Source organism: Magnolia sinica, chromosome 11 (assembly GCF_029962835.1).
Source record: "Magnolia sinica isolate HGM2019 chromosome 11, MsV1, whole genome shotgun sequence".
Taxonomy (NCBI): Eukaryota; Viridiplantae; Streptophyta; class Magnoliopsida; order Magnoliales; family Magnoliaceae; genus Magnolia; species Magnolia sinica.
In genome coordinates, this window is record NC_080583.1 from 7,668,160 (window position 1) to 7,695,453 (window position 27,294).

At 41.6% G+C, this 27,294-nt stretch overlaps 2 protein-coding genes across 2 annotated transcripts; one reads left to right on the forward strand and one right to left on the reverse strand.

The window, feature by feature from the left end:
• Window positions 1–12,832: 12,832 nt before the first annotated feature.
• On the forward strand, window positions 12,833–15,563 carry LOC131218722 (uncharacterized). The gene is made up of 2 exons (XM_058213453.1): window positions 12,833–13,047; window positions 15,283–15,563. Exons 1-2 carry the CDS (start codon window positions 12,883–12,885, stop codon window positions 15,400–15,402), a joined length of 285 nt encoding a protein of 94 aa, XP_058069436.1. The 5' UTR covers window positions 12,833–12,882; the 3' UTR covers window positions 15,403–15,563.
• A 1,476-nt stretch (window positions 15,564–17,039) lies between these two features.
• Window positions 17,040–19,869, reverse strand: LOC131218251 (L-type lectin-domain containing receptor kinase IX.1-like). Its single transcript, XM_058212928.1, has one exon. It carries the CDS (start codon window positions 19,786–19,788, stop codon window positions 17,710–17,712), a length of 2,079 nt encoding a protein of 692 aa, XP_058068911.1. The 5' UTR covers window positions 19,789–19,869; the 3' UTR covers window positions 17,040–17,709.
• Window positions 19,870–27,294: the final 7,425 nt, after the last annotated feature.

Consider the following 27,294-nt stretch of genomic DNA (forward strand, 5'->3'; position numbering starts at 1 on the left):
ATAGTAAAAACCCAACACTTGGGGCCATTTGCACCAAATCTGGCATTATAAAAGGGCCTCATTTAGGGCACTCCTCTCCCTATACGAATTTGCCCTAGAGAAGGAAAGAGAGAAGAGAGAAAAGGGAGAAAGAAGAAAGGAAGAAGAGAGAAAGAGAGAGTGAAGGGGAGCAAGGGTGGACCATAGATCGAGGTGGGGCCTAAGGAAACCCAATCTTGCAACTTCCTATCCCTTCTCCAAAGGAAACCCTCCACCACAATAGCAAGAATCGCTCCGTTGATCATATAGGTAAACCTCTCACCCCTTTTTCTTGAAACCCCTCATGTTGAGAGTGAATTTGCATGAGATCCTAACATGCAAGTACATTGTCTTAGGTTTCCGGTCGATCGACACCGAGTTCGGCATTCCTAGGTCGTCTTCCAAGCCCTCAACTATTTGAAGGTGCGGACTATTATCCTTAAGTAGCCTAGCACCACTTATAGTATGAGTCTAATGATTTTATTTATTTGGGATGTTGTATTGAAAAATCTAGAGAGAACTTAAGAATTATATGTTTGTTGGAATTGTATGGATTTACATGTTTAGTTCTCATTTGATGTTGATATTCCCTCTCACATGATTTAGTATATGGATGATTGCATGCTCATGTTTGTTTGATTCTTTTTTCTCATATGTGTTGTTTCATAGTATGTTTGATTTATTACTTTTGTGCATTTGATTCCTTGAGATGTAGGAAGTGCATAACTTCCTCACAAACCCACACAAATTCACATGCAACTTGTTCATGATGATGTAGCTTGTTTGTTAGGAGTGTTTGGATCTTAGGTTGAGATGTATGTGAAAAGGCCAAGCTATATGTCCTAGAGGGGGGGTGAATAGGACAATGCCAAATAAAAACTTATAACAGCGGAATAATAAAGAAAATGATAGCCAAATTAAATAACAATGCAGTAAATTAAAGAAACCTCAAAATTCAGATCTTGAGAGGTTGATACAAACGTTATTCTAAGGACAACCTTACACCAAAAACAGAGTTTATGGTAGGACAACCTTATTTCTAGAAAGGTCTTTGTATCAAGTCTCAAATCGAAGAGGAATATAAAAAGAAATACAAACTGAATTGAAATAACTTGTAATTAAAAATGTATTGTTCTAGGGACAGCCATACACCATAAAAATGGCAGGGCAACCTTGTTGGAACAACTTTCAAAAGAAATTGAAATTCAAGCTGATAAAGGAATAGCTGAAAATAAATTCTACACTATTACAACATTCTTACAAAGCTTGAATTAAATGATTACAGCATTCACCACCATACATACATCCCACAAAAGAATAATTAAAGAATAGAAGAATAAAACAATCAACCACAACTCAAGGGATTATAGTGGTTCGCCTGTGTGTTCACCAACTGTTAAACAACAGCCACACAAAATGCTACTCCACTCCTAATATCCTCACACAGGGGATATTAGCGTTCACTAAAAATAGGTTTTCCCAGGTTCACCCAAAACCCTTACAATTGTGTCTTTGTATGTGGGCTTACACAATTAAAAAAAAACCCCACTTCTGAGTTTTCCTGGCTTTCCTCAGATAACCAATATAACAAGATTTTTCTGGCAAATCTTGAAAGAAACCAAAATAATAGAAAGGAATTTACAATATGTAAAATACCTGAAAATTTCCTTTGTTGTAGCAGCCCGGTAGAACCAAATCAAAGTAGATGATTGAATGTCCAAGTTCAATGTCCAGTACTCGATTACAATGGTTCTAATTCTAATTGATTTTAAATTAAACCAAATAGGGCTTGCCTTAATTGATTTTGATTCCAAAGAAAGGGAATAATAATTCCTCTTATCAAATCAGATTGGAATATAAGAAACAAAATCAATTAAATAAAGCTAAGGAAAGAGAATATTAAATAAGCACACTTAGCTTAGATGGAGCACAGAATTATCTCTCAGAAGTTCGACGAAGATTGGCTTGAATACTTTAATTAAATCGATGATTTCTTCTGAAATTCGTGCACTATTTATAGGTGAGAAGATCGGGTCTTCGACTGGTCTAGAGTGCTCTTCGACTAGTCGAAGCCGTAACAGATATTTGAAAAATCCAGCGGGATATACTTTGACCGTTCTACGACTGGTCGTAGCCCTCCTACGACTGGTCGTAGGTCACCTACGACTGGTTGTAGGTTTCCTTCGACTGGTCGTAGGTCCTGTAAACCTTCGCTGGACTTCGAGTCGAAGGTTGTACGACTGGTCGAAGATCAGTCGACACTGTTCCTACGACTGGTCGAACAGATTCCTGGACTAGTCGAAGGCTAACAGATTTTATCCGGAATTTGTAACAAACTCACGACTGGTCGAGGAATATCTTAGACTGGTCGAAGCAAGTCTAGGACTAGTCGAAGAAGACTTAGGACTAGTCGAAGAACAGACCAATCACATGTAAAATAACATTCGACTTATGTATCCGAAATGACCTACTTCTAAGGTCAACCTATGGTCAAACAAACCTCAATCATGAAGTATGGACATTGAAGCATTAGGAACAAGTGACCTTGAAGTATCAGTCTTGAAGTCTTGATGTAGTTGAACTCTTCATGTAACTCAATCTTGAAAGTGGCTTGAGTTTCAGCTTGAGTCTTGAGTTCAGCTTGAGTCTTGAGTTCAGCTTGAGTCTTGTCTTGTGAGCAGTTCTTTCATTCAAGATCTTGAGTCTTGTACTTGAGAGCTTTGCTTGTTGTGAGCTTAGCTTGTCCATGAATGTTGATCCTTGAGAGAGCTTCACTTAAGCAGGTTATATATAACATAACAGTGATTTTGACACCACAAATTTGACAACAAACAGGGATATAAACTATAGCACTTACAGTATGCAAACATGATGCCATCATGTTAATTGATAATCTTGATGGTTGGCATGCTATGAATCATCATCAAACCCTTGGATTGGTCAGGAACATGAGGAGAGACGGTAGTCCCATTGGTAGGGTTACCCTGAGGTTAAACCCGTGGGTCTGGTCGGATGCGTATGGGTGGCAGTAGTTCGACTATATGGGTCTCTTGCACCCGATGTCGTTCGTCACGTGCCCGCTTGACTCGTGCGATGTAGTCTATTTACTGACCAATCTTGATTGTTAACCCTGGTTGCTTAAATATATATGGAACCTGGAACACCCTACAACTGTTGTAGCCCATCGATAACCACTCGAAGTCGATCCACTGCCTCGTGAGCTGGGCATGGTGGAATGGGACAGTGTCCGAACTTCGGCCTATACTGGGGTGACGAACCTCCTCGTAGTGATCGCAAGCGATCCTAGTTCTTAGCACTCCCCATGTGCTTGAAGTCAGGGATGGGGAACCCAACGGGATCACGGATCGCGGTGCCCTGACCTCGCACGTTTAGGGGTCTTGGCATCGCAACTAGTTGAGGGCATTGATATATAGGGTGTATCAGATTCCCCAACCTACTGGATGAATGGACTTTACTAAGAACCCGGTTAACATTATCATTGCATTGCACTAACTAGGTTGGCGACTCGGCAGTCGAGGTCGCTCTGAGGGAGTGTTGACATATGCGATCGTTAGATGGAGTCGCTTGAGGGAGTGTTGTGGCGATGGCATATATCATATCATCCACCATGCATGTGCATTAATAAGATTAGTTAGGTGTTTGTGAATGATTACTTTTCATTAAATTCATAATATAACTGATGCTTATTACAACTTAAGATTAATAGCACCCACTGAGTTGATCACTCACTCCCACTTTGGGACGGTGTTTTAAAACACCAACTATACATTTTCCTAGATGCAGGTGAGGCGGAGCTCGATAAGCCGAGCGAGGTGAGCAAGGATAGGGAAGAGGAGCTTCCCTGCTTCCAGACTTTCGTCAGATCCTTTTAGTTGAGTTCGGGCTACTGCGGGGTATGGACTAGGGCCCTAGTCGCTTTGGGTCATGTATGGGTGGGACTAGTTCCCTATTTAGATGATTTTGAATTTGTTGTCTAGATATTTTTATATTTAGTAGCAATTGATACTGCTTTATGACGTACTTATGTTTCATGCCCTGCTAAATCATCCATTGTTGATGAATCATGTAAATGTAATCAAAATATGTAGCCCATTAGGGCATCCATGACACCTGAAAATTCGAGATCCGAGTTCTTATTCGGCCCTTGGAAACCTAAGGTGTTACAGATGGTATCAGAGCAATAGTTTGGATTAAATTGGGCTGTGGATTATGAACTCGCCATAATGCATTTGCTGATGTAGGAGGGAGCGATCGAACTTGGAGATATCTATAGGATCGCAGGATCATGCCATTTGGCAAGTCTAAAGACTAAATCGTTAGGGTTTATGAATAGAAAGACTTAAACGGCGCTGTGGACCATGAACTCACTAATGTGTCCGCTGACTTGAGGAAAAACGCAATAGAGATACATGAATGCTAGGAACCCCCCAGGCCTTGAAACGACAATATTAGACGGAAGGTAAGACTTCAAAAGAGTTAAGATTGGGGAGCGAGAGAGTGTATTGATGCTAGGAATCGAGTCCAAGAGTCTTACAATATATCAGCTCATTGATGGGAATGAGCTAGAAATTGAGTGATTAGATGGTCGCAACTATCGTCCTAGACCAAATGGGCTAATACCGGGCCAAACTTGAGAGTTCCGACCCATTCAGGGATAAATACGTAGGGGTGGATGAGAATTTATTGAAATTAGTGAAATGATAGAAAATTAGATTTTAGCCCCTAATTAGGGAGAATCTTTTAAAACCACTATGTTCATTGCGTAGATTGGCTTCTCCTACCCCAAAATTATATATGGCACGTCGAATAACTCATTCCGGTCTGCAAGATATGACCTTCGCAAGTTGACCACGCCAGAGCCCGGCGTGCCCACACCCAAAAGTCCAACGCGTTGGTGTGTCCATGCCCACTAGGCATGCCCGCGCCCAACCCCAGCCCACTAGGCATGCCCACGCCCAACCCTAGCACCCAGTGTGGCCACGCTCGACCGGCGTGCCCACGTCGAAATCTCTTGGTATTTTAGGCCAACTTAAAAAATTCATCTCCTTCGTTACAACTCCTATTTAGGTGATTCAAAAGCCAGATTGAAGCTTGATGAGCTTAGTTTTATATAAAAATAAGAAAAAATAAAATAAAATTATAATATATCTAAAATTAAGCTGTTCTGTCAACTGTCCAAAAAATTATTGATTTCGGACAACTGTTGCTCCTAAAATTTTAATAATTTATCTACAACTCCAAATGATATGAAATTTTGTGGTAGGACTTTAAACTTAATGATAAAACATTATAAAAATTTTAAAAATAATTCGGTTACCAAAGGTATAAGAAACCTTATAAGAAATAGAGACATTTTGTAATCATAAATAAAAAAAACTTGGTCCTCCCCCCCTTTGCAACACATACGCATGAGGGGGCCACCTTTCTTGCTATTTAGGGATGCTTAGAACCTATTCTCTCTAATTTCACTACATTCCATCCCTTCCAAACCCTCTCCAAAACCCCAACACACATCTCCCTCCTCTCTCACTCTCCCATTCTAGATCTACTTCAAACCCATCTTCTTCTTCTTCACAACTCCCAAATCCATTCTTCAAATTCCACTTCAACCCTATCACTCTCTTATCCACAAAACCCACTTCAAACCCATCTTCTTCTCCTTTACAAGACCCTTCCCATCTCAACACCCATTCTCAATCCCACTCCATTCACCCATTTACTCTCAAAACCCAACATCAATCCTCTTCAATCTAACCCATCTCAACTTTTAGTTTTTCAAAACCTATTCCAACCCTTCTCAAATCTCATTTCCCCAAATCATTTCCTAAACATTTCTCAACTCCTATTCCTCAAATTCATTTTCTTTAAACCCATCTACTCTTTCACTCTCACTTCACCATCCTCCATTCTCCCAAATCTTTAGAGAAAAGCCCATCTCCTTCTCTAAACCTCAACACATCATCCTCTTCAAAACCATCTTCTTTCCCTTCACATCTCTTATCTCCCTAACCCATCCCACTCCATCACTTTCACTCTTTCACTCCTAAACCTCATCTCAAACCCCATTCACAAATCCAATACTAAACCTATTTTATTTTTCCAAAATATTCTCATCAACAATTCATTTCCTTGCCGAGGGAAATGACATTCCTAGCAACAGTTGCCTCCTTCCTCTCCATTCCGGTGATTCTTTCCCTCATGTGGAAGAAGCACCCCCATTTTTGCCCGACCCAGGAAAGTAGTAGCATAACCTTATTGATACTTAGTAGTTTGCTCTAAGTCGGTTAGGTCTACCTACATGTGTTGAAGGATAATCAGAACTTTTGCTTGACTAGGTTGTATTTCCCTTACGTTTGGAATATCTATGTTGTAATTCATACTGTAGGATGTAATTGGCCATACTAATAGCACTTTGAATCCAATATGAATGTATGGATTGCCTTGAAATTTTCTTGTCGCCCTATGAATGCTTGTATGTATGATTGCCTTACTGCATCCTTATTAGCATTATTAGCACTTCAAACCACCGGAATACCTTAAAACTTTCGACTATTCCTTCATTTTAAAAATTTATGAAACTAAAGTGTAGTCTACGATTAACCCGCTAGCCATAGATTGAAATGGGAATTCATATAAAAATTTATGTCTTTAAAAACTTTTTAGGATGATCATTTACGATAAGCATATTGAGAGATTTATTAACCCCCAATTTGGACATAAATCGAAACGAGGACTCTCGTAAACTAAGACCCAAAGGACAACCTTATAAATAAGAGATCTAAACTTTTCAATGATGGCTAAACATTTAGATTAATCAGACTATGGAATTATGGAAGTATACACCTGCGAAGCATTCGCGGCTTGACCCAATTCTCAATCCTGGGTGACTACCAATGGACTCACTGCTTTGACCGGGCAGAAGACCAGGATCCACCAGAATGAAGAAGGGATACGATGAGCCTTCTACCCTGGTCAGATAGATGATCGACGTATCCGGTTTAAGCTCACTACAACCGTCTCTTCGTATTAGTCTAACGATGAAAACAGATATTTTTACTCTTGAGAGAGGATAATCGTCGTCATGAATCCAAATCTTTAAAAATAAATAGATAATTAAATAGATTGTAGTAAACCATCAGGGTGAAAAAGTTTTAAGGGGGCTAGACTGAAATGAGCCAAACTAGCATAGATAGTATACACCCTACCATACATATAAACTTGAAATCAATAAAAATTAGACAAATGAAATAATAAAATCTTCGCTTATTACCCTTAGGCAATTTCGGGGACGAAATTATTTTTAAGGGGGGGTAGATTATAACATCCTGGATTTTCACTGTTTTGAATTTTCAAAAATCCTTGAAATTTTTTTAATTAACTTATAATATCACTTAATGACCATTAACACTCAATGTTAGTTTATACAGGGGTGGTACTAGTAAAGAACCGCACAAGTCTGATTAATCAGCCGTAGGAAGCCAACGAATCCACCCGATCACATGAACATCAGGTGTAGCCCCATGATTTACTCACAATAGGACCCAAATCTAACCGACCCATCGCTAACTAATCAAGACAAGTATAACTAAATTAAAGATCTAACCGAAGCAGAGTCAGATAAGGCCCAGATCTTAACTAATAGACCAAATCAACCCCGTTGCTCTTTTAGCCTAAAACCGACGGTTTAGAGTAATCATGACCAAATCTCCACTTTCACTAGTTATAAATAGGCCACATTATGAACATAGCTAATCCAAAACCTAATCATTGCCCACGAGAAGTCTTACTATCAAATTCATTTCATAAATGTCCCGATTTTCTGAACAAGCTCTAGACCGCTCTTTGGCGGGCTGTTAGTATCAAAACTATAGAGAAATGTTCGTCTTACTAGGCTCGACGTCCATCGCCAAAGTCAGACCTGAGTGCTGTCTAGAACCGCTCAACTTGAGCAAAAGGACGAGTGCATGAGAAGTGCGAATACCCTAAAGGAAGAAGCTGAAACTTAAGTGAATTGGGTCGTCCACTCTCATACAAAGTTGAGGATTTCGGACCGTCAGTTTGTGACTAAACTTTACCCATGGAGTAAGGATATTTCTCTCCTCATATCCGTATAGCTGCGGCCCCGATCGACTATCGGTGACCGTTGAACAGACTTCTAATCATATCTGTCAATCGACGCATCCAAACGGTGGACCGATCATATACATACGTAGATCATCATTAGGGCCAACTATCTTATGGTGTATATCGACTTATGCACCCTATAATAGGCCCTAGAGCCTATAAAAATTCTCCTATAGGGTTAGTATAGTAAAAACTCAACACTTAGGGCCATTTGCTCCAAATCTGACATTATAAAAGGGCCTCATTTAGGGCACCCCTCTCCCTCTACGAATTTGCCCTAGAGAAGGAAAGAGAGAAGAGAGAAAAGGGAGAAAGAAGAAAGGAAGAAGAGAGAAGAGAGAGTGAAGGGGAGCAAGGGTGGACCATAGATCGAGGTGGGGCCCAAGGAAACCCAATCTTGCAACTTCCTATCCCTTCTCCAAAGGAAACCCTCCACCACAATAGTAAGAATCGCTCCATATAGGTAAACCTCTCACCCCCTTTTCTTAAAACATGTTGAGAGTGGATTTGCATGAGATCCTAACATGCAAGTACATTGTCTTAGGTTTTCGGCCGATCGACACCGAGTTCGGCATTCCTAGGTCGTCTTCCAAGCCCTCAACTACCCGAAGGTGCGGACTATTATCCTTAGGTGGCCTAGTACCACTTATAGTATGAGTCTAATGATTTTATTTGTTTGGGATGTTGTATTGGAAAATCTAGAGAGAACCTAGGAATTGTATGTTTGTTGGAATTGTATGGATTTGCATGTTTAGTTCTCATTTGATGTTGGTCTTGCCTCTCACATGATTTAGTATATGGATGATTGCATGCTCATGTTTGTTTGATTCTTTTTCCTCATATGTGTTGTTTCATAGTATGTATGATTTATTACTCTTGTGCATTTGATTCCTTGAGATGTAGGAAGTGCATAACTTCCTCACAAACCCACACAAGTTCACATGCAACTTGTTCATGATGATGTAGCTTGTTTGTTAGGAGTGTTTGGATCTTATGTTGAGATGTATGCAAACATGATACTGTCATGTTAATTGATAATCTTGATGGTTGGCGTGCTATGAATCATCATCAAACCCTTGGGTTGGTCGGGAACATGAGGAGAGACGGTAGTCCCATTGGTAGGGTTACCCTGAGGCTAAACCCGTGGGTCTGGTCGGGTGCGTATGGGTGGCAGTAGTTCGACTACATGGGTCTCTTGCACCCGATGCCGTTCGTCATATGCCCGCCTGACTCCTGCAGTCTAGTCTATTTACTAACCAATCTTAATTGTTAACCTTGGTTGCTCACATATATATGGAACCTGGAACGCCCTACAACCGTTGTAGCCCACTCGAAGTCGATCCACTGCCTCGTGAGCTGGGCATGGTGGAATGAGACACTGTGTTTGAGCGTCGGCCTATGCTGGGGTGACGAACCTCCCCGTAGTGACCACGAGCGATCCCAATTTTCAGCACTCCTCATGTGCTTGAAGTCGGGGATGAGGAACCTGACGGGATCACGAATCGTGGTGCCCTGACCTCGCGCATTGAGGGGCCTTGGCATCGCAACCAGTTAAGGGCATTGATATGTGGGGTGTATTAGATTCCCCAACCTGCTAGATGAATGAACTTAACTAAAAACTCGGTTAACATTATCATTGCATTGCACTAGCTAGGTTGGCGACTCGGTAGTCGAGGTCGCTCTAAGGGAGTGTTAACATACGCGATCGTTAGACGGAGTCGCTTGCGGGAGTGTTGTGGCGAGGGCATACATCATATCATCCACCATGCATGTGCATTAATAAGATTAGTTAGGTATTTGTGAATGATTGATTTTCATTAAATTCATAATATAACTGATGCTTGTTACAACTTAAGATTAATAGCACCCACTGAGTTGATCACTCACTCCCACTCTAGGATGGTGTTTTAAAACACCAACCAGACATTTTCCTATATGCAGGTGAGGCGGAGCACGACAAGCCGAGCGAGGTGAGCAAGGATAAGGAAGAGGAGCTTCCCTGCTTCCAGACTTTCGCCATATCCTTTTAGTTGAGTTCGGGCTACCGCGGGGTATGGACCAGGGCCCTAGTCGCTTTGGGTCATATATGGGTGGGACTAGTTCCCTATTTAGATGATTTTGGATTCGTTGTCTCGATATTTTTATATTTAGTAGTAATTAATACTGCTTTATGACGTACTTATGCTTCATGCTCTGCTAAATCATCCATTGTTGATGAATCATGTAAATGTAATCAAAATATGAAGCCCATTAAAGCATCCATGACACCTGGAAATTCGAGATCCGAGTTCTTATTTGGCCCTTGGAAACCCGGGGTGTTACAACAACACGTGAAATAAGGGAGTGGATTAGGTGTTACTTGGATAACAGGTTAGTAAGTGTTATCTTATCATGGGCCCCACCTTGATAGTTTGCTGTATATCGATGCCATCTATCCATTTCTCCGTACTATTTTAGGACATGATATTAAAAATCAAGAAGATTCAAATATCAGGTGGACGACAACAGGAAAAAGTAGTGATAGAGTGACTTACCGTTAAAAATTTCAAAGACACCATTGTAAGATTTTTGTGATGTGTATTCTCCATCCAACCTGTTAATAATGCCAAAAAGATATGGATTAAGGTAAAATACAAAGATCAGCTTCATCCAAAAATTTTGTAGCCCATAAAAAGTTTTTAATGGTTATTCATTACTTTTTTTATTGGTGTGGTCTACTCAATATTTGGATATTATTAATTTTTGATATATCATCTTAAAATGATATGTTAAATCATATGGACGGCGTGGATATAAAATAAATGCGTCAAGGTGTGCCCCAGACGGTAGCGTAACACCTACTAAGGTGGTCCCGTGTAACAGCTAATCCGTTCCCGCGAAACTGAAAATCGAGTCGATATTTTGTCTTTTTACTTGCGAATGATCCCAATGACATTTTGAATATTTGGATGAGAAGACCTCAGGAAGATGAATGTCATTATCCCCACTGTTTCCTGTGGCGTGGTTTGCTTGAGCTTGTGATATGCTTCAATTTTTGAATCATGACCTCAAATGATCTATAAAAACGGATGAACGGTGTGGATCAAGCATACATTAGGGTGGACTCCTCAGAGAAGCCACGTTACATTATTGCCTGGAGAAATCTGCACTACACAATCCACGTGCGGGTTGGTCGCAGTCGCATACTCTCTGCACGAGCTCGGAAACCAGCCGCGGATTAGGTGTTACCGGGGAACAGCTTAGTGGGTGTTACCATTAGCGTAAGGCCCACCTTGATGATATGTTTAATATCTAATCCGTCCATTCGTTTTTTCAGCCCATTTTAATAAGTATTTTTAAAACATTAGCCATATCCAATTCTCATGCGGACCACAACACAAGAAACAGTGATGATTAAACACTCACCACTAACAACTTCCCAAAGCCCACCGTAAGAATATCGATGATGTGTTTTCGCCATCCAACCCGTTGATAAGATCAAACAGAACTCGATGAAGAGAAAAATATAAATTTTAGCTTGATCCAAAGCTTTTTGTTCCTACAAGAAGCTTTTAATGGTTATTCAACACCTTTTCCAGTGGTGTTATCCAAAAGAGATTTATATATGCTTAATTTTTGGTATACCTCCTTTAACTGAGATGAAAAAACGGATTGACGGCTTGGATCGAAATTAAATAATCAAGGTGGGACCCACATGGTAAGGGTAACACCCACTAAGCTGTTACCCGGGTAACAGCTAATCCGCTCCCCGGAAACGAAAGGAGTCGACACGTGGCCATGCTGTCACACGTGTCCAATTTGCATGCATTTTGCCGCCGCCTACATCTGCAGTCCTTCGCAACCACCATTTTAATCGGATTATATCTTCATGACACGTGCATGATGGAGACAATCGGACGGTCCAAATTGTGGGCCACATGATGGAAGCTGCATGATCTGGAATCCGCATTGATCCAGATCCGTTAACCATCTGATTTAGCTTGGTGATTTCGGACCGTTGAATAGTTAGATTCACCTGTCCAGTTCAACAGCCACTTTTTGACGGTCATGATCACTCGAATGGTGTGCTTCGAGTTCACATTGATTCTTGAAGAACGAACTGCGGCACGTGTCTCAACCAAGTGTCCACCACGTACGCACGTGTGATTATGGAAAATCATTCCATCCTCGCGCGTATCGCTTCATCTTCCCTCCAAATAAGATTGTTCGCACATCTGAGTCGGTGGGATAGGTTTATTCTACAAGTTCCCTGGTGGGCCACAAGTCTTTTGGACGGCATCCAACTGTCCATCAGGGTCACAGGATCATGAAAGTGGAAATCCCCAAAAAATAAGATGATCCAACCATCATGTGGGCCACAACGTAAATTTGTAATTTTGATGGTTGTCCACTTTTTTGGATGACGTGGCCCACCAGATTATTGCATACACCTAATTTTTAAAGAATCCCATCATCATCGTAGCTGTCACGTGATGCACGAATTGGATGGAAAAGTACACAACATGGTGGGCCCACTACAGAAAACGTTGTACATCCATCCAAAAATCTCCAAATTCGGTGGCCCCTGTGATGGATGTATCTAAATGTCCATCCAGGTGGACCCCACTCGCAGCACTGGGAGAATAAGCTGATTCTACTCGGACTTATAAAAACGGAACCGGGCTCTGCATATATGTAGAGAATTTTCGAAAAATAGGTTCAGGCATTCTAAGGGGAGATATGGAAGGGAAAATGGAGGGAGAAGGAAGCATCCGTACACCACCATCACCATCCAACGGTCAGCAGCAGTTGTCTCTAATGTCTCAGTTGAAGAAGGAATGCCTTTCTTTAGCTGCTTCCTTGCAGGAAGGTCTACGCTACATCAAAGCCATCATCGTAGGTCAGGTAAATGTGGACATACTATCCTTCTTTGGAAAAATCCTAACCGTTCAATCGTTTCGAGACCTCTCTCCCTGTTTTTAATGTATTTTCCACAGACTCCCTCTTCTTTTCCACTCACAAGTGACTTGTGCAGTGCATCTGAGCCGTTCAAAAGATGGGCCACGCTATGAAGACCACCTGTGGTGAATATCAGGCGGGTCTAAATCATTGGAGCGATGCCGTTGGAATCAATGGACAGTTGATGGTCCAACTCGACATACATACGTAGCCCTCCTAATGAGTGACCCGCCTATTTTCACAGTAGGAAATCTGGATGGTCTGGCCCACTTTTTGCACGGATCAGATACCCCACATCACATCTGAGCCGTTCAAAAGATGGGCCATGCAATGAAGATCACCTGTGGTGAATATCAGGCGGGTCTATTCATTGGATCCATGCCGTTGGAATCAATGGACAGTTGATGGTATAACTCGACAGACATCCGTAGCCCTCCTAATGAGTAATCAGCCTATTTTCACAGTAGGAAATCTGGATGGTCTGGCCCACTTTTTCAACGGTTCAGATATCGTACACACCTGAAATTGTAGGTGAAAAAGAGGGCTTGCATATAATATTCAGGTGGGATCTGCCCATTCCTTGTTGAGCCCACCTTGGAGGGAGTACGTTCCTAGCTGGAGTCTCCTTGATGGAACAATCTCATCCTTTAAAGTTTTGGCCTGCAACCAAAAGGGCCCAGGGTTGGTCGGTAGGATCTCTAATCTGGGAGATTTTTTTAGGCATGATCTATCCATGTTGGGCCCAACTAACCAAAGGTATGGATCTTTGAAACAGGTGAGTATCATATAATAACTAAATAAAAGAGATGCTAAAGCGATTCGCGTGAGGAGATATTGCAGTGGTGAATGAGTCACACATTTAGGGGTCTCAACGGGCCGGGCTAGGGCTGGGTCAAGCTCTGTCCAAGCCCGACCTAAACCCAGCCCTGGTTCGATAACGGGTCTAATACTCCAGCCCAAGCCTGGCCAGAGGCAAGCTAAGGCCCGAAAGCCGATCAGGCTAGCCTGGCCCATTGAAAGCCCTACATATAAGGCAACTTGTCATACTTATGCAAGAAGACGTGGCATATCCACGGCGGCCCACCGTGTGAAAACTTTGCCTAAAATCCATACCGATGCACTTATCCGATTGGCCGCCACACGTGCCTGCACAATATAGACCATTGATGATTTTCTTTGGAACCATTCATTTTATTCGTACTAATGTGGCTCACCTTATTATGAGCTCGATCTATGTCACAAGGTAACATAGACCCCACATGGGCACTCGAACTCAAGACTTCAGCATAGTATTGAGTCATGCTTTGAGACCCAAGTACAAAGAGGTGTTTAATACATATGATTTCAATGATTTTACTATCAAATTTACTTTCATGAGAAGTGGGCAACTAAACATATCTTGAAATCCTCAACTGTATAGGTTTAGGTTTGCGACCCATCATGATTTTTGTTAGAAATCCACCCGTCCATCTATTTTGCTAGCTCATCCCAAAAATGAGGTGAGTACAAGATTCAAGTGGGCCACACCACTTGAAAAAGTGTGGAGGTAAATGGCCACCTTGATGTTTATATGCCATCCAAATGGTTCCCACTCAGATGAACTGAAAACACAAAAATATTAGCCCGATACATGACTTCTGTGGCCCCATAAATGTTTCAACAATGGGCATTTAATCCCACGCTTTCCTGTCATGTGGCCCACTTGAGTTTTGGATCTGCCTCATTTTTGGTCTCAGATCCTAGCATGAGCGGGCAAAACTAGTGGATGGAGTGGATTTCTCACAAACATCACAGTTCCTCCAAATTGTTGGATCCACCTATGAAAAGTTATCATCTCAAAATTAGACAGCTACAATAACCCTAACCTCTAGTTCATGAACACCTGCTAGAGAAATTGGGTCATTTGGAATCTTTTTTCCATGTTTAGGTAATTAAATTAATATATTTTTCTTTTTTATTTATGTTCAATCTAAATTACAGCCAAAAACTTGGACAATTTAGTTTTTAATTTTAGTGCCAGAGTCTCAACCATCACATGCTAGCAAAGTATCAAAATTTATGGGTTTTGAGTCCTTGCCTCATTGGTAGATTCTCAGGTGAGAAATCCCATTGCGGTGTGAGTGTGTGTGTAGAAATGGTTTTATGGGTTTTTTTTTTTTTTTTTCGGTTGTAATTGAGCAGGTAATGAAGTTGAAGGCTCGAGATGAGGAGGAAGCAGCAGAAGCAGACTTACAGACGGCTAAGATGCAAGTAGAAGCAACTGACGAAGCGGAGCATACGAAGAAGCAACTAGACATGTAATCCCTTTTCTTTTCTTAGATTAGTACCATTGTAATAAGGCTAGATTATGAAAAAGAAAAGGCTAGATTATCAGTATTTTCTCCCTAATGTTGCTAGCTTTTGGACCTGTTTGGCACACATCATGATAATGCTATTTACCTGAGAATAGTGCAATCAATATAGATTGTCTTGCGTTTGGCGAAGGCCTGTTTGATTTCCCGGCTCAAGTTTGATTTCCAGGCTCAAGTGTAATTACCATGTAAATGGTAATAATTATTTACCTAGGTAATTATCACATCTTTTCCGTATAGATGTGACAATTTACATTTTTAACACTTTAATCTTTTTATGTACAGATGTGACAACTTACTTTTTTAACACTTTAATCGAGAAATTTACAACATCAATGTGGGGCCTATCATGATGTATGTTATTTATCCACACCTGTCATTTGGCCTAATTTATGGCATGAGCAAAAAATTAAGGTAGATCCAAGGTCAAGTGGACTACACAAGAAACAACGGAATCGAACGCCTATCATTAAAATCTTGTTGGGGCCCTTAAAAGTTTTGGATCAAGTTGATATTTGTGTTTTCCCCTTATCTATGCCTGTGTGACCCTATGAACGGGTTAGATGATGAAAAATCTCAATGTAGGCCCAGTAAAGAAAATAGCTTTCAATAGTGGACAAACCACTGCCTCCTTTAGTGTGAGCCATTTGAGTGTTGGAACTCCCTCATTTTCAAACGTGGTGTGGATATATCATATACATTACATTGGGGTGTTCCAAAATGTTCTAATAAAGTAGATGGCCGGTGTGAATATATCATATACATTATAGTGGGGTTTATATATTTAAGTCAACACTTTTATTTTAATTTTCAAGGTGGAATTACTCTGGTATTTTCAAACACGGTGAAAAAGTAATAATTACTTATTTACCGTGATTTACATGTATCATGGAAAATCAAACAGCCCTAACAGTCTATGTACATGGCCTGATTTCAATACACGATCACATGGCTTCATTGCACTTATGGCTCCTCTCACAATCCAAGGATGGTTGGTGGGAATCTAGATGCATTTGGAAATCAATTATTTAGAAGTCCATTTTGAAATGCATGTTCATATTAAAGTTATGTGAATGTTACATTCACCTTATTTTCTTTTTCCCCGGTTCATGTTAGGACGTGAGCTAATTAGGCTTATCTAAAACTCATGTGGGTCAAACAGTGGCGATGGAGATTACTACCATTGAAACTTTCCTGGGACCCATCACGATGCTTATATGCCATCATATCTGTTATTAGGTGGGCCCCACAGGGATGAAGGGCAAAACCAACTATCAGAATGATTCAAAAGCTTCACTGGGCCCTAAAACAGGTTTCAATGGACAGCGTCCCATCCCCACTTCTCCATGTGGTAAGGCTCACTTGAGTTTTGGATTCACCTTATTTTTCGGTCTTATGCCTTAACATGAGCTCATCCAAATGATGGACAGAGTGCATGTCATATACACAACACGGTGGGCCCCACAGAGCTTTCTGTTGCACGGGCTCTCTACAACGGTTGTTCACGTCCGGAGTAAATTATGTTTATATTCTTGGTGGACGCTGAGCACCTGTCACACACATCTTTTCCCTATATTAGGTGGTGAAGAAGGTGGGCCCCACAAATGTACGGTTTGATTGGCTGCACGTGTACACGTGCGTGGAATATTTAGCCATCATCTAGCAAGTATCCAGTGTTAAACGGTTATAAGTCACTCATCAACTACCCTTATCTCTATGCTCCTGTCACCCCCACTAATCTGAACCGTTCATCAGATGATCGTAGACACTGGTTGACGAACCGTCGTCTTTGCTAACTGTCCATTGGCAATCAAATGCTACTTAGTGTTGTGGTTTATATTGGGGCATGGACATCTTTTGTCAAATATTCCGGCCGATAAACGGTCCGGAATCTCCGGATCTCATAATTGCTTGCTACATGTATGGTGATATAATTTTTGCTGACTAGCTTATACACGTTATGCAAGGAGCAAATGCATACATTAAACATTATGAAGAAGGGAAGATTACAACCATACATTGCAAGAGAACAATACATACATACAAACCAAAACACAAACATACAATACAAAACAAACACATACGGGCCACATTAATGGCCCACCATGATATACTTGAAGTTGTGATTGATAGATGGCTAGAATTCATTATTAAAAAACAGAATATTAAACCATACCTTCCAAGAGAACAATACACACATACACACCAAAACGCATACATATGATACAAAACACATAGACATGGATGGACCCACACATTAACGGCCCTCCGCGATGCTCGAAGTCGTGATTGATGGATGGCTAGAATTCACCGATGGGAGCAAAGGCACATACGTGGGGACTGGCAACTTGCTCGGGAGATTAGGCAATGGTGCCTCAAAACTAAGAACCTGAATAGCTTGCCTTACAGAAGGTCTCATATTGAGATCAGGGTGACAACACCACAACCCAACAATCAACAAACACTCCATCTGTTTCTGATCAAAATCCAAGCCCAATCTCTCATCCGCGACGTCTATCAGCTGTCGTCCTCTCCCATAGATGGCCCACACCCAATCCACCAATCTCACCTTGGATTCTTCCATGTTGGGGTCTACAGCCCTTCTCCCACATCCAATCTCCAACGCTACCACCCCAAAGCTATAAACATCTGATTCTTTACTAGATTTGCCTGTGTTGATGCACTCCGGTGCCAAGTAGCCCAGTGTCCCAGCTAAGACCGTTGTCCGCGGTCCCAGCTCATGGTCCATCAACCTAGCAAGACCGAAATCGCCAAGCTTGACATTGAAGCTAGAATCCAACATCACATTGCTTGATTTGATGTCGCGATGGACCACACACTGCTCTCCTTCTTCATGGAGGTAGAGCAGTGCGGAGGCGAGCCCAAGTGCAATCTTGAATCGGAGGGCCCATGTGAGTGGGCCCTTTCGTCCAAATAGATGAGCATCAAGGCTTCCATTGGGCATGAACTCATAGACAAGCAAGAATTCGCCCCTATCGTGGCACCATCCGATGAGTTGCACCAAATTCCGGTGCCTCAGCCGGCTTATGATCTTCACTTCAGTCATGTATTCTCTCTTCCCTTGTTTCGATCCTTGCGAGATTCTTTTCACGGCCACTGTTAAATCCAGACCGCTCAGATACCCCATGTAGACACCTCCAAATCCTCCTTGGCCCAGCTTCCGTTCTTCAGAGAAGTTGTTAGTAGCCAAGACCAGCTCTTCATAGGAAAATCTCTTAGGCAAAGCTCCCCTTTCAAATTCGTCGTTTATTGATGTGAGATTCGCCATTTCCCTCGCATTCGCCACCGTTCGGCTTTGCTTCTTCCTCAAAACAACCCAATATAAAAGAAGCGAGGCGATAATCAAGACACCCAAGAGAACAATCACACCCACTAACCATCTGATCGTTCGATCTTGAGTACCGTTTGTTCTGGTGATCGCATCTTTCATTGTTTCAGTTCCTTCTAACGTCGAGCTGAATTCCCATGACTGAACTCTGTGAATCTCTGTGTTCGTACCCGTCGCAGCCGAGAATCCAATCTTAACCCACTCAGGTAAGATTTTCCGCAAATCAATATCATAATAAAGATTGTAACTCTTATTAGGAGTCTGATCATAGGTGAGACTAACATTCAACTTCTTGGTGGTAGAATTATAACTAATCAAAGCGTTGCCGACGTCCAAGCTATGCATGCTAGCGTTCCAACTCACATAGGCAGTGGAAGAGAGCGAGTTGACGATGACACCCACATGTTCGACCGGCGGGTCCCACTCGGGGTTCGAGAATGAGTCGAACTCAACAGCCATGATTTGGTTGCTGGATGGGGAGGTGAGGGTGGTGGTGTTGAATAGTCCAAGGAACCCGCCGGGGGAGTTGGGTGGGATTTGGGTGTCAATGGGAGCGAGGAAGAAGGCCATCCCATGGCCGTAGGTGGACAAGTTGCGAGTGTCGATGATGAAGGAGAAACGGGTAGTGAAGTCTGTGAGGTCCTGTGTGGACGGGTCCCAGATGTGGACATGTTGGAAGTAAGTGGCCCGTCCGACTCGAGTTATGAAGTCGACTCGATTCAGTCGGATTTCTCCGTCGAACGTCACCGCATCGCCTTCATAGACCATGTTGGTTGCATTTGGATCAAAGTGAGGGATTTGGAAGGAAATTGAGTTAGTAGAGGGGGGAAGGAGGGAGAAGATGGTGAATGCAATGAGATGGAAGAAGAGTTTTGCAGGTTGGAATGTACTGGAGAACATGGTGAAAAGACGGGGTGGGGCGGGTATGTGGAAGGGAAGAAGGTATGGAATGGGAGATTGAGAGGGACTATATGCGTTTACTCTCATTTATATAGAAGCTTTCAAATGGGTTTGTTACATAACATATGGTTCGTTCATCACCGATACGCTTACACCGATATGCTTATGTATCACCTGGCACCGGGCTGTTTCAGGTCTATACCAGGCCGAAACACCTGAATTGTTCATGGGTGATACCGGCAGGTAATGTCCGACACGTACCGGTTTTGGGTGATACTTCAAACCTTGTTTATATATATCGTGGGCCCTTGGGTTCCAGTTCAATGTTTTGGGTGATACTTCAAACCTTATTTATATATAGTGCGGCCTTGGGTTCCAGTTCAATGGTAGACTGAGAGTGTTTCAATATTGAGATCTTAAGTTTGAGGGTTTCTTCATTTTACACTCTTCTGGTAAGATTATTCGAGTCATGGCTATTAACTTATTTTTGAAAATGATGAAAATACTACTGACAAATGATTATATTTTAGGTATGTTGATGGTAGGGATTGGTCTATATCATTGTCCACATCTTAGAACGGTTTAGATAGTAGTTGTCTATATGCTCTTGAATGGTTGATAACGTTGTCCACCATCTTGGATTTTTGAACCATATATCTAGCCTCCACCTACTTTTGAACAGTCTCAATTGCTGACTACCCAGCGTTGAATGGTCTAGTTGGAAGAGTCCGTATCATTAATCCACATACTTTGATCAGTCTTTGATCGGTTTAAATCGTTGCCCTTACTTAAAAAAATAAAATAAAAAATTAATAAGTATTTTTGTCATTTTCAGAAATAGTGAAGTTGTTTGAATTTGATGGGAGGTGGGAAAATAAAAAATACCCCTCAAGATGGGTGCTGACACACACACACACACACACACACACACACACATATATATATATATATATATATATATATATATATAGGGATGGTTTTGTCCACTTAGGCAAAAAAATTAGGCACATTTCATAAAAAACCCATTTCTAAAAATCATATGGTTCTGCTGAGTTGGCTAGGTCAGCCTCAATGTTCCAAAAAAACATTAGGCAATATGGTGCAATAGGGCCCAGTTTCTGTAGTGAATGATGATACATTGAAACCCATTTTCATTCCTTGATCTTGAACATTAAAGTCTTGTAATATTTATAACTTACAAAAGAGTAGGTTGTCTAATGGAACTTTGTGTTAGGTGTAGAACATTTTTTTATTTTTTTATTTTTTCAGCCATCCATTTCCAGACGGCCGATTAAACAATTAAATCCATCAAATTTAGATCAAATAATTCATGGTGGTCCCCAACTGGATGGATGGAGTGGATGGCTAGCCACTTGTGCGGTGGAGATGAAGCAATGGATAGAAAATCACCTGTAATTTTCTGCTGATTGATTGATTGATGGTCCAAAGAGTATACTATATATGCCATTTCATAAGGACTTATAGGGTATTGATGCATACTAGTGCTTCTCATGCACCCCATTTGTGCAGGTGGGTCCATGAGTCAGTGATCAGCACCGTTGACCTTAGAGGTCCTGAAGTCTTCTAGATTGGAAAATCCTAATCGGCCCCCTGGTTGTCTACTGATCTAAGGTGCAGAATATTCCAATCTGGAAGAGTTTTGGGTCATTTTCCTATCCACCATTGGATATGGACTAACGGTGTGGATGATCAAAATAAAGGTCCAACTTGACGGAAAAAGGCACTACTGAGGTCCAGATGCATCCGGACGGGACCCATTTCCATGCAAGCATCGAACAACCCTTTCTCTTTAAGATATTTTATTCGTCACCCTTTATTTTGTTATTTTATTTGTTAGGAGCAATGATGAAGGACATTGACTATGATAATTTCCCCATCTGTTAAGGGCTGCGTGACGGCCACTATTACGTGTGAGAGCCATCTAACCCATCCGTCATATCCGCTCCCATGTGTGAGAGCCATCTAATCCATCCGTTATATCCGCTCCCATGTTAAGCTTAAATCCCAATACGAAGGAAGCTGATTGCTTAGTGACCGAATTGCTAGGGATATTCCTTGTGTGATGTGGCCAGATTTGATCAGTCTATATGCGGTTATCATAGATAAGCTACGTATGTACTTAACTAGGCTCATTTCTAACAGCTGTAATTCAATAAAATAATGGCATGTTGGGTTTTAAAAATACTCTACTTATACGGGTTGGGTAATCGAACCTATGTAGAGATGAATGGTCTTATTAGGCTCACTTTGATCTTTATATTTTATCCACATCGTCCATTCATTTTGAAAGATCATTTTAAAGAATAAGCCAAAAAATGAGCCATTTCAAAGGCTCATGTGGACCACACCATAGAAAGCAGTGAAATTGAAAACCTATTATTGAAAACCTTTTGGGGGCCATAATTTTTTTTGATATAACTCATTTTTTAGCCTATAGCGTTAAATTAAATTCTAAATCCAATGGACGGATTGGATTCGACACATAAATCATGACAGGACCCACGACCCTTATAACATGACAACCTCGACCCTTATTACATTACAACCACGCACTCCACAGGTAACATGACAACCTCGACCCATATAACATGATAACCACGACCCATATAACGTAACAAGCATGACTCGTATTAACTATGACCTATATAACCTGACAATCATGACAATCATGACCCTATGACAACCATGGCCTATATAACATAACAACCTCGACTCATGACAATCATGACCCATATAACATGACGACCACGACCCATATAACATAACAACCTCAACCCTTAACACATTACAATCACGACCTATATAACTCATACCCATATAATATGGTAAGGGTCGTGGTTGTAATGTGGTAAGGTTGTGATTGTAATATAATAAGGGTCGTGGTTGTCAGGTTAATGTAATTAATAACTTGATTATTTTTAAATAATAGGAGTCGAGGCCTAGAATGGGGTGATCCGTTTCGTCCACTTTGTCGGCCAGCTCGTTGTGGGTCCAGAAAGTCCTAACTTGGGCAATGTTCACTTCTAACAAACATTACAGTGAGCCTAAAAAGTTTGAATAGTGGGTGCCATTGTGAGACCTGTACCATAAACCGTACCATTCCGTAGGCTTCCGCAGTCCTCTCGGTCGAATTTTAGCAACTCGCGACCTAAAATCGATATTTGCGCTCGACCTTGAGTTGCATCCTTTCGATCTGAGTCGGCTCGGCCTAAGACTTGTATCATTGCGACCGAGCCGTCGCTGCAGTTCTGATGCCGCGTCTCATGCGCCAAGACGATACCCGAACCAGGAGATGTAAGCCTGCGTTCAGTTCGAGGAAAACGTCGCGTGTTGCAAATCCGTAGAGAATCCATCACATCAATCACTTCACTTGTCAAAGTATACCCATCAAGTCAAGTACCCTATCCCATCCCCCAAGTACATTACACCATCCTCATAGTCAACCTTTCTATCCCATCTCTTACACACCCCATCACTCCTTTCCCATCATCTCTCTCTCTTTCATTCTCTCTCTCTCTCTCATTTTTCCTCCCAATCAACCCACGTCCAAGCTCCCCATGAGAGAGCTAGTGTGGCCCACCTTCCTACCTCCCATCTCCATCATTTAAAGTCCATCTCAACCGTCAGAATCGTTTCCTTGGAGCTCTAAAGACTATAGGCGGATGAAGGAAGAAAATATCAAAGGTGGGTGCTTCTCTCTCTCACTCTCCCTCTCTTTTTCATTTGTTTTGTGTATGAAGATGTGATTGTGTGGCCCACTTAATGACTTGTGAGATGTCCAAACCGTTCATCAAATGGACCTCACCTTGATGTGTGTCTTATGCACACCATCCAAACATTTGGTGGCCCACCCTAGTAGCACGTCTATGGGTGGGGCCCACCTTAAATGTGTTATATGCAGCCGTCTAGCGTCCCTGGACACTGGACGGGCTTCACAGTAAAGTGTGAGCTGACAGTGGATGCACTAACGCAAAAAAAAAGAGATTTGGGTGGGCCACTTGTGTAGGCCTTACCTTGATATATATTTTCAATTCAAGTCGTCCATCCCCTTTCCTACCTCATTCTAGGCGTTGAGCCGAAAAATAGAGCTAATCCGATTATCTGGCGGGCCATAGTATAGAAAATAGTGGTTCTTACCGTTAAAATGCACCTTGAAGTTTTCTATACGCCAAGATACCTTGGATATTGGGCTCATTTAGCTTGTAATGAGTCGTAGGATCCAATGGCTGGAGTGGATCTGTCTAATGAGGGCCCCACCTAGGAAATTCTTTAAAAAAATATTTTTTTTCAAAAAAAAAATCACAGCAGCAGCAGCAGGCGCTGCTGCCGCTGATAGCCGAAGGACGCCAGCAGCATCCTACTGCGTGGGCGTTGGAGGCCGGGGTCCCAACCTTAGGCCCCACCGTGATCTATGTTGTCATCAACACCATGCATTTGGGCGGGCCCCATTTAGACAGTGGGCCCCCTAAAAATCAGCCGTAGGTGAAGATCAGGTGGCCCATGTCATAAGAAGCAGTGAGGTGTGTACTGACGGTGGGCGGTGGCTAGCTGAGAAGTGTGGCTGATAGCGAAGTGTGAAATGGTAGTGGGGTTCGTGGGACCCATCCATGCCGTCCATCCATTTGCATGGGCCATCCAGATGTATGTGTTGCCAGCCCCTGGACGGTGGGACCCAACCCACGTGTGGGGCAACACTTTAATGTATGTACTGTCTAAGCCGTCCAGGGCATGGACGTTAAAATGATATATACTTATATATTATATTATATTATAAATATATTATATATGTTTGATGGTGGGCCCTACGTGGGACCCACCTCTGCCCTTTTTAAGGTAGCAGGCTACACGTGCAGCAGCTGTTTAGCTACTCCATTGACGTCAGTATAGTCCATGGGACCTGCTGCATGTGTGGATGAAATCCACACTATCCAGCTGTGTGGGCCCCACTGCTAGCTGCTGCTTTGATGGCAGCAAGTTCTGTGGGTCCCACCCATCTCTTATACTTTCTCTCCCTCTTTCTCTCCCAATTTTCCGCCTCTCATTCTTTCTCTCCCGATTTCTCACCTCTCCTTCTTTCTCTCCTCCTTTCTCTCCCTCTCTCTCCCGATCTTGATTAAGCCCAGTCCGAATTGACTGGACAGACTCAACTCGATTTGACTCGGTTTAGTTTCCCTGACCGAGTCAGACTCGGTTCAGGTCAGGCCAACAAGTATTCGGATCAGATCAAGTCAGCCCTACTAGACACAGTCCCGGATTGGATCGAGTTCAGGTCTTGTTCTTGGAAAAATTAGATCGAATCGAGTTGGATCCAATCTGGTCCAACTCGACTTGATGCCCACCTCTAATTTTGACATTGTCAATGAGTAATGATCTAGTGGGCTGTGTATGTCAACCTTTCCATGCACATAATTGCATTCAAAATCTCATCCAAATAGCCGATCTGGACCATCCATTTGGTCCGGTCCGCACTTCATAAGCTTCCTTGAAAATATCACATTGATGGGATGCTCCAAACCATCAATTCAGTGGCACACAAAAATGGACGTACAATACCATCCTTAGGAGATATGCCCAGTCACAAATGTTTAGAATAATTTGATTGCTATAATTTTTAACGATGGTGAAAAGAGGGGGACAGGACCTAATGGATGGTTTAGATAGGTGATGTGAATGTCAACAAAGCCAAATGTAACTATGTGCATGGGAAAGTATGGATACTCTTAGATAAGTGGTCTTTATCTCTAAAGAGAGATGCTCTACTAGTAGAGGTGTACACCAGTCAAACCAAGTCGAGCTTGGCACATCTCTACTCAGCTCGGCCACTACCTAACCCAGCTCGAACTTGGCTCGCCTTGATCCTCGAGCATGACTGGCCAGCTCGGCTCGGTTCGAACAGTAACTCAGGCCATTTTGAACCGAGTTCGAGTCAAGATTGGGTCCGTGCCGCATTTTCACAAACACATGGATTGCACTTTCAATTTCTTATTGGATGCAAAGAGCAGTACGTTGTAGACAACATCAAAATTAAGAAAAGAAGAGTGTTTGTTTCATATATACATATCTTCCTGGCCACTAGCCGACACTTTGTTGAGTCATTTCATCAAACACTTGGTGAGAAACATCAATATCAAAGTAACCGTGTCACTGAACTGGTTCAATCTGAGTTTGATTTGAGTTGGGGTTTGATCCAAGTTGAGTCAAGCTCGTGCAAAGATTGAACTCGGTTTGAAATTTTTTCAAGCTAAAAAAATCAGCTTGACTCGGCTCGAACTGAACTTCAAACCGAGTCGAATCAAGCTTTTTCGAGTCAAGCGAGGTACCTGAGCTAACTCGTTTTGTGTACGGCCCTATGCTCCAGTGCTCTCAGAGAACAATTAGTTACATTGTTCCTCGTTATATTCGGATACTTAGGCAGTACAATCCATTGATCCAGACTGTTCATCATGTCCATCATGTCCATCACACATTTCATGGGCTACCATTTAAACATCACACCTCTCTGACAAGTATTAACCATTTGATCAACGAAATTCAATATGGACAGTTAAGATTGTTTACACAAAAATAGGTCCAATTAACAATTTAATACGTCTATTTGTTAGGATCAATCATGGATTGCTAATGATTCCAAAGAATCACTTTTGTTGGGCAACCATAGCCGTACATCCATGGCTTGAAAAAGGGACGGCTAAAGAAAATAAGGCCATATCGAAGATGACCAATCAAACTATCAGTGTAATTTTTCTCATGGTAGCCCATTAAATATGTTATGGACTTAACAGACGGTTCAGATCAACTGATTGAAATGTGAGAGCGAACCGATGCAACAACGATCACTATAACTCACGGTGCCGTGAGAGAACTGGAGCATTTCTCATCAGGTCAAATATATATTGTTAAAGACTAATCATATCTGATTATAATATAAAGAGATTTATTTCATTACTTAGAACAACTCAAATGCCCGATGCCCGCCATACCTCAAGGGTTGTGAACTTATATTGGAGCAGCCAGATGCGCTGACCAGCATGTCTCGTCAGATTCACCGTCGGTATCTCGAATGGCGACGTGGATGAACGATGCTTTAAAAAAACATGAAAAAAATATAGGCCTGTTTGGCATCTTTTATCTACTTCAATGTGAGCTACTTTAATAAAAGATAGAGAATTTTTATATATATATATATATATATATATATATATATATATATATATATAGCTCTTACTTTATGCTATTCTTTTTTTTTTGCACTCCATGTTAGCTACCCCCCACTAGGGATAGATACCAATACCTCAAGTGTTGAAGCAAGGCATCTCCACTTAGTATACCGATTGAGCTATGGATTTGGGTGTCATTTTATGCTATCTTACTTCACATTAAGCTCATTTGAAATAATTACTTTTTATAGTAATAAAAAGGCTTTATTTAAAATAAGCATGTTTGATAAAATATTTTAATACGAGCTTTAAAAAATTAAAAATTAAAAAAAGATAATTATCATTTTTAAAAATTATAATAACTTCTCAAACTAGCATTTCCCTTTATGCTTCTCACCTTAGATGCGGCTGCCTA

Bases quoted from the DNA above. Each gene is read 5' to 3' on its own strand.
- LOC131218722 (XM_058213453.1), top strand. From the start codon at position 12,883: ATGGAAGGGAAAATGGAGGGAGAAGGAAGCATCCGTACACCACCATCA. The intron at 13,048-15,282 runs GTAAATGTGGAC...GTAATTGAGCAG, and splicing joins AAGCCATCATCGTAGGTCAG to GTAATGAAGTTGAAGGCTCG.
- LOC131218251 (XM_058212928.1), bottom strand. From the start codon at position 19,788: ATGAGAGTAAACGCATATAGTCCCTCTCAATCTCCCATTCCATACCTT.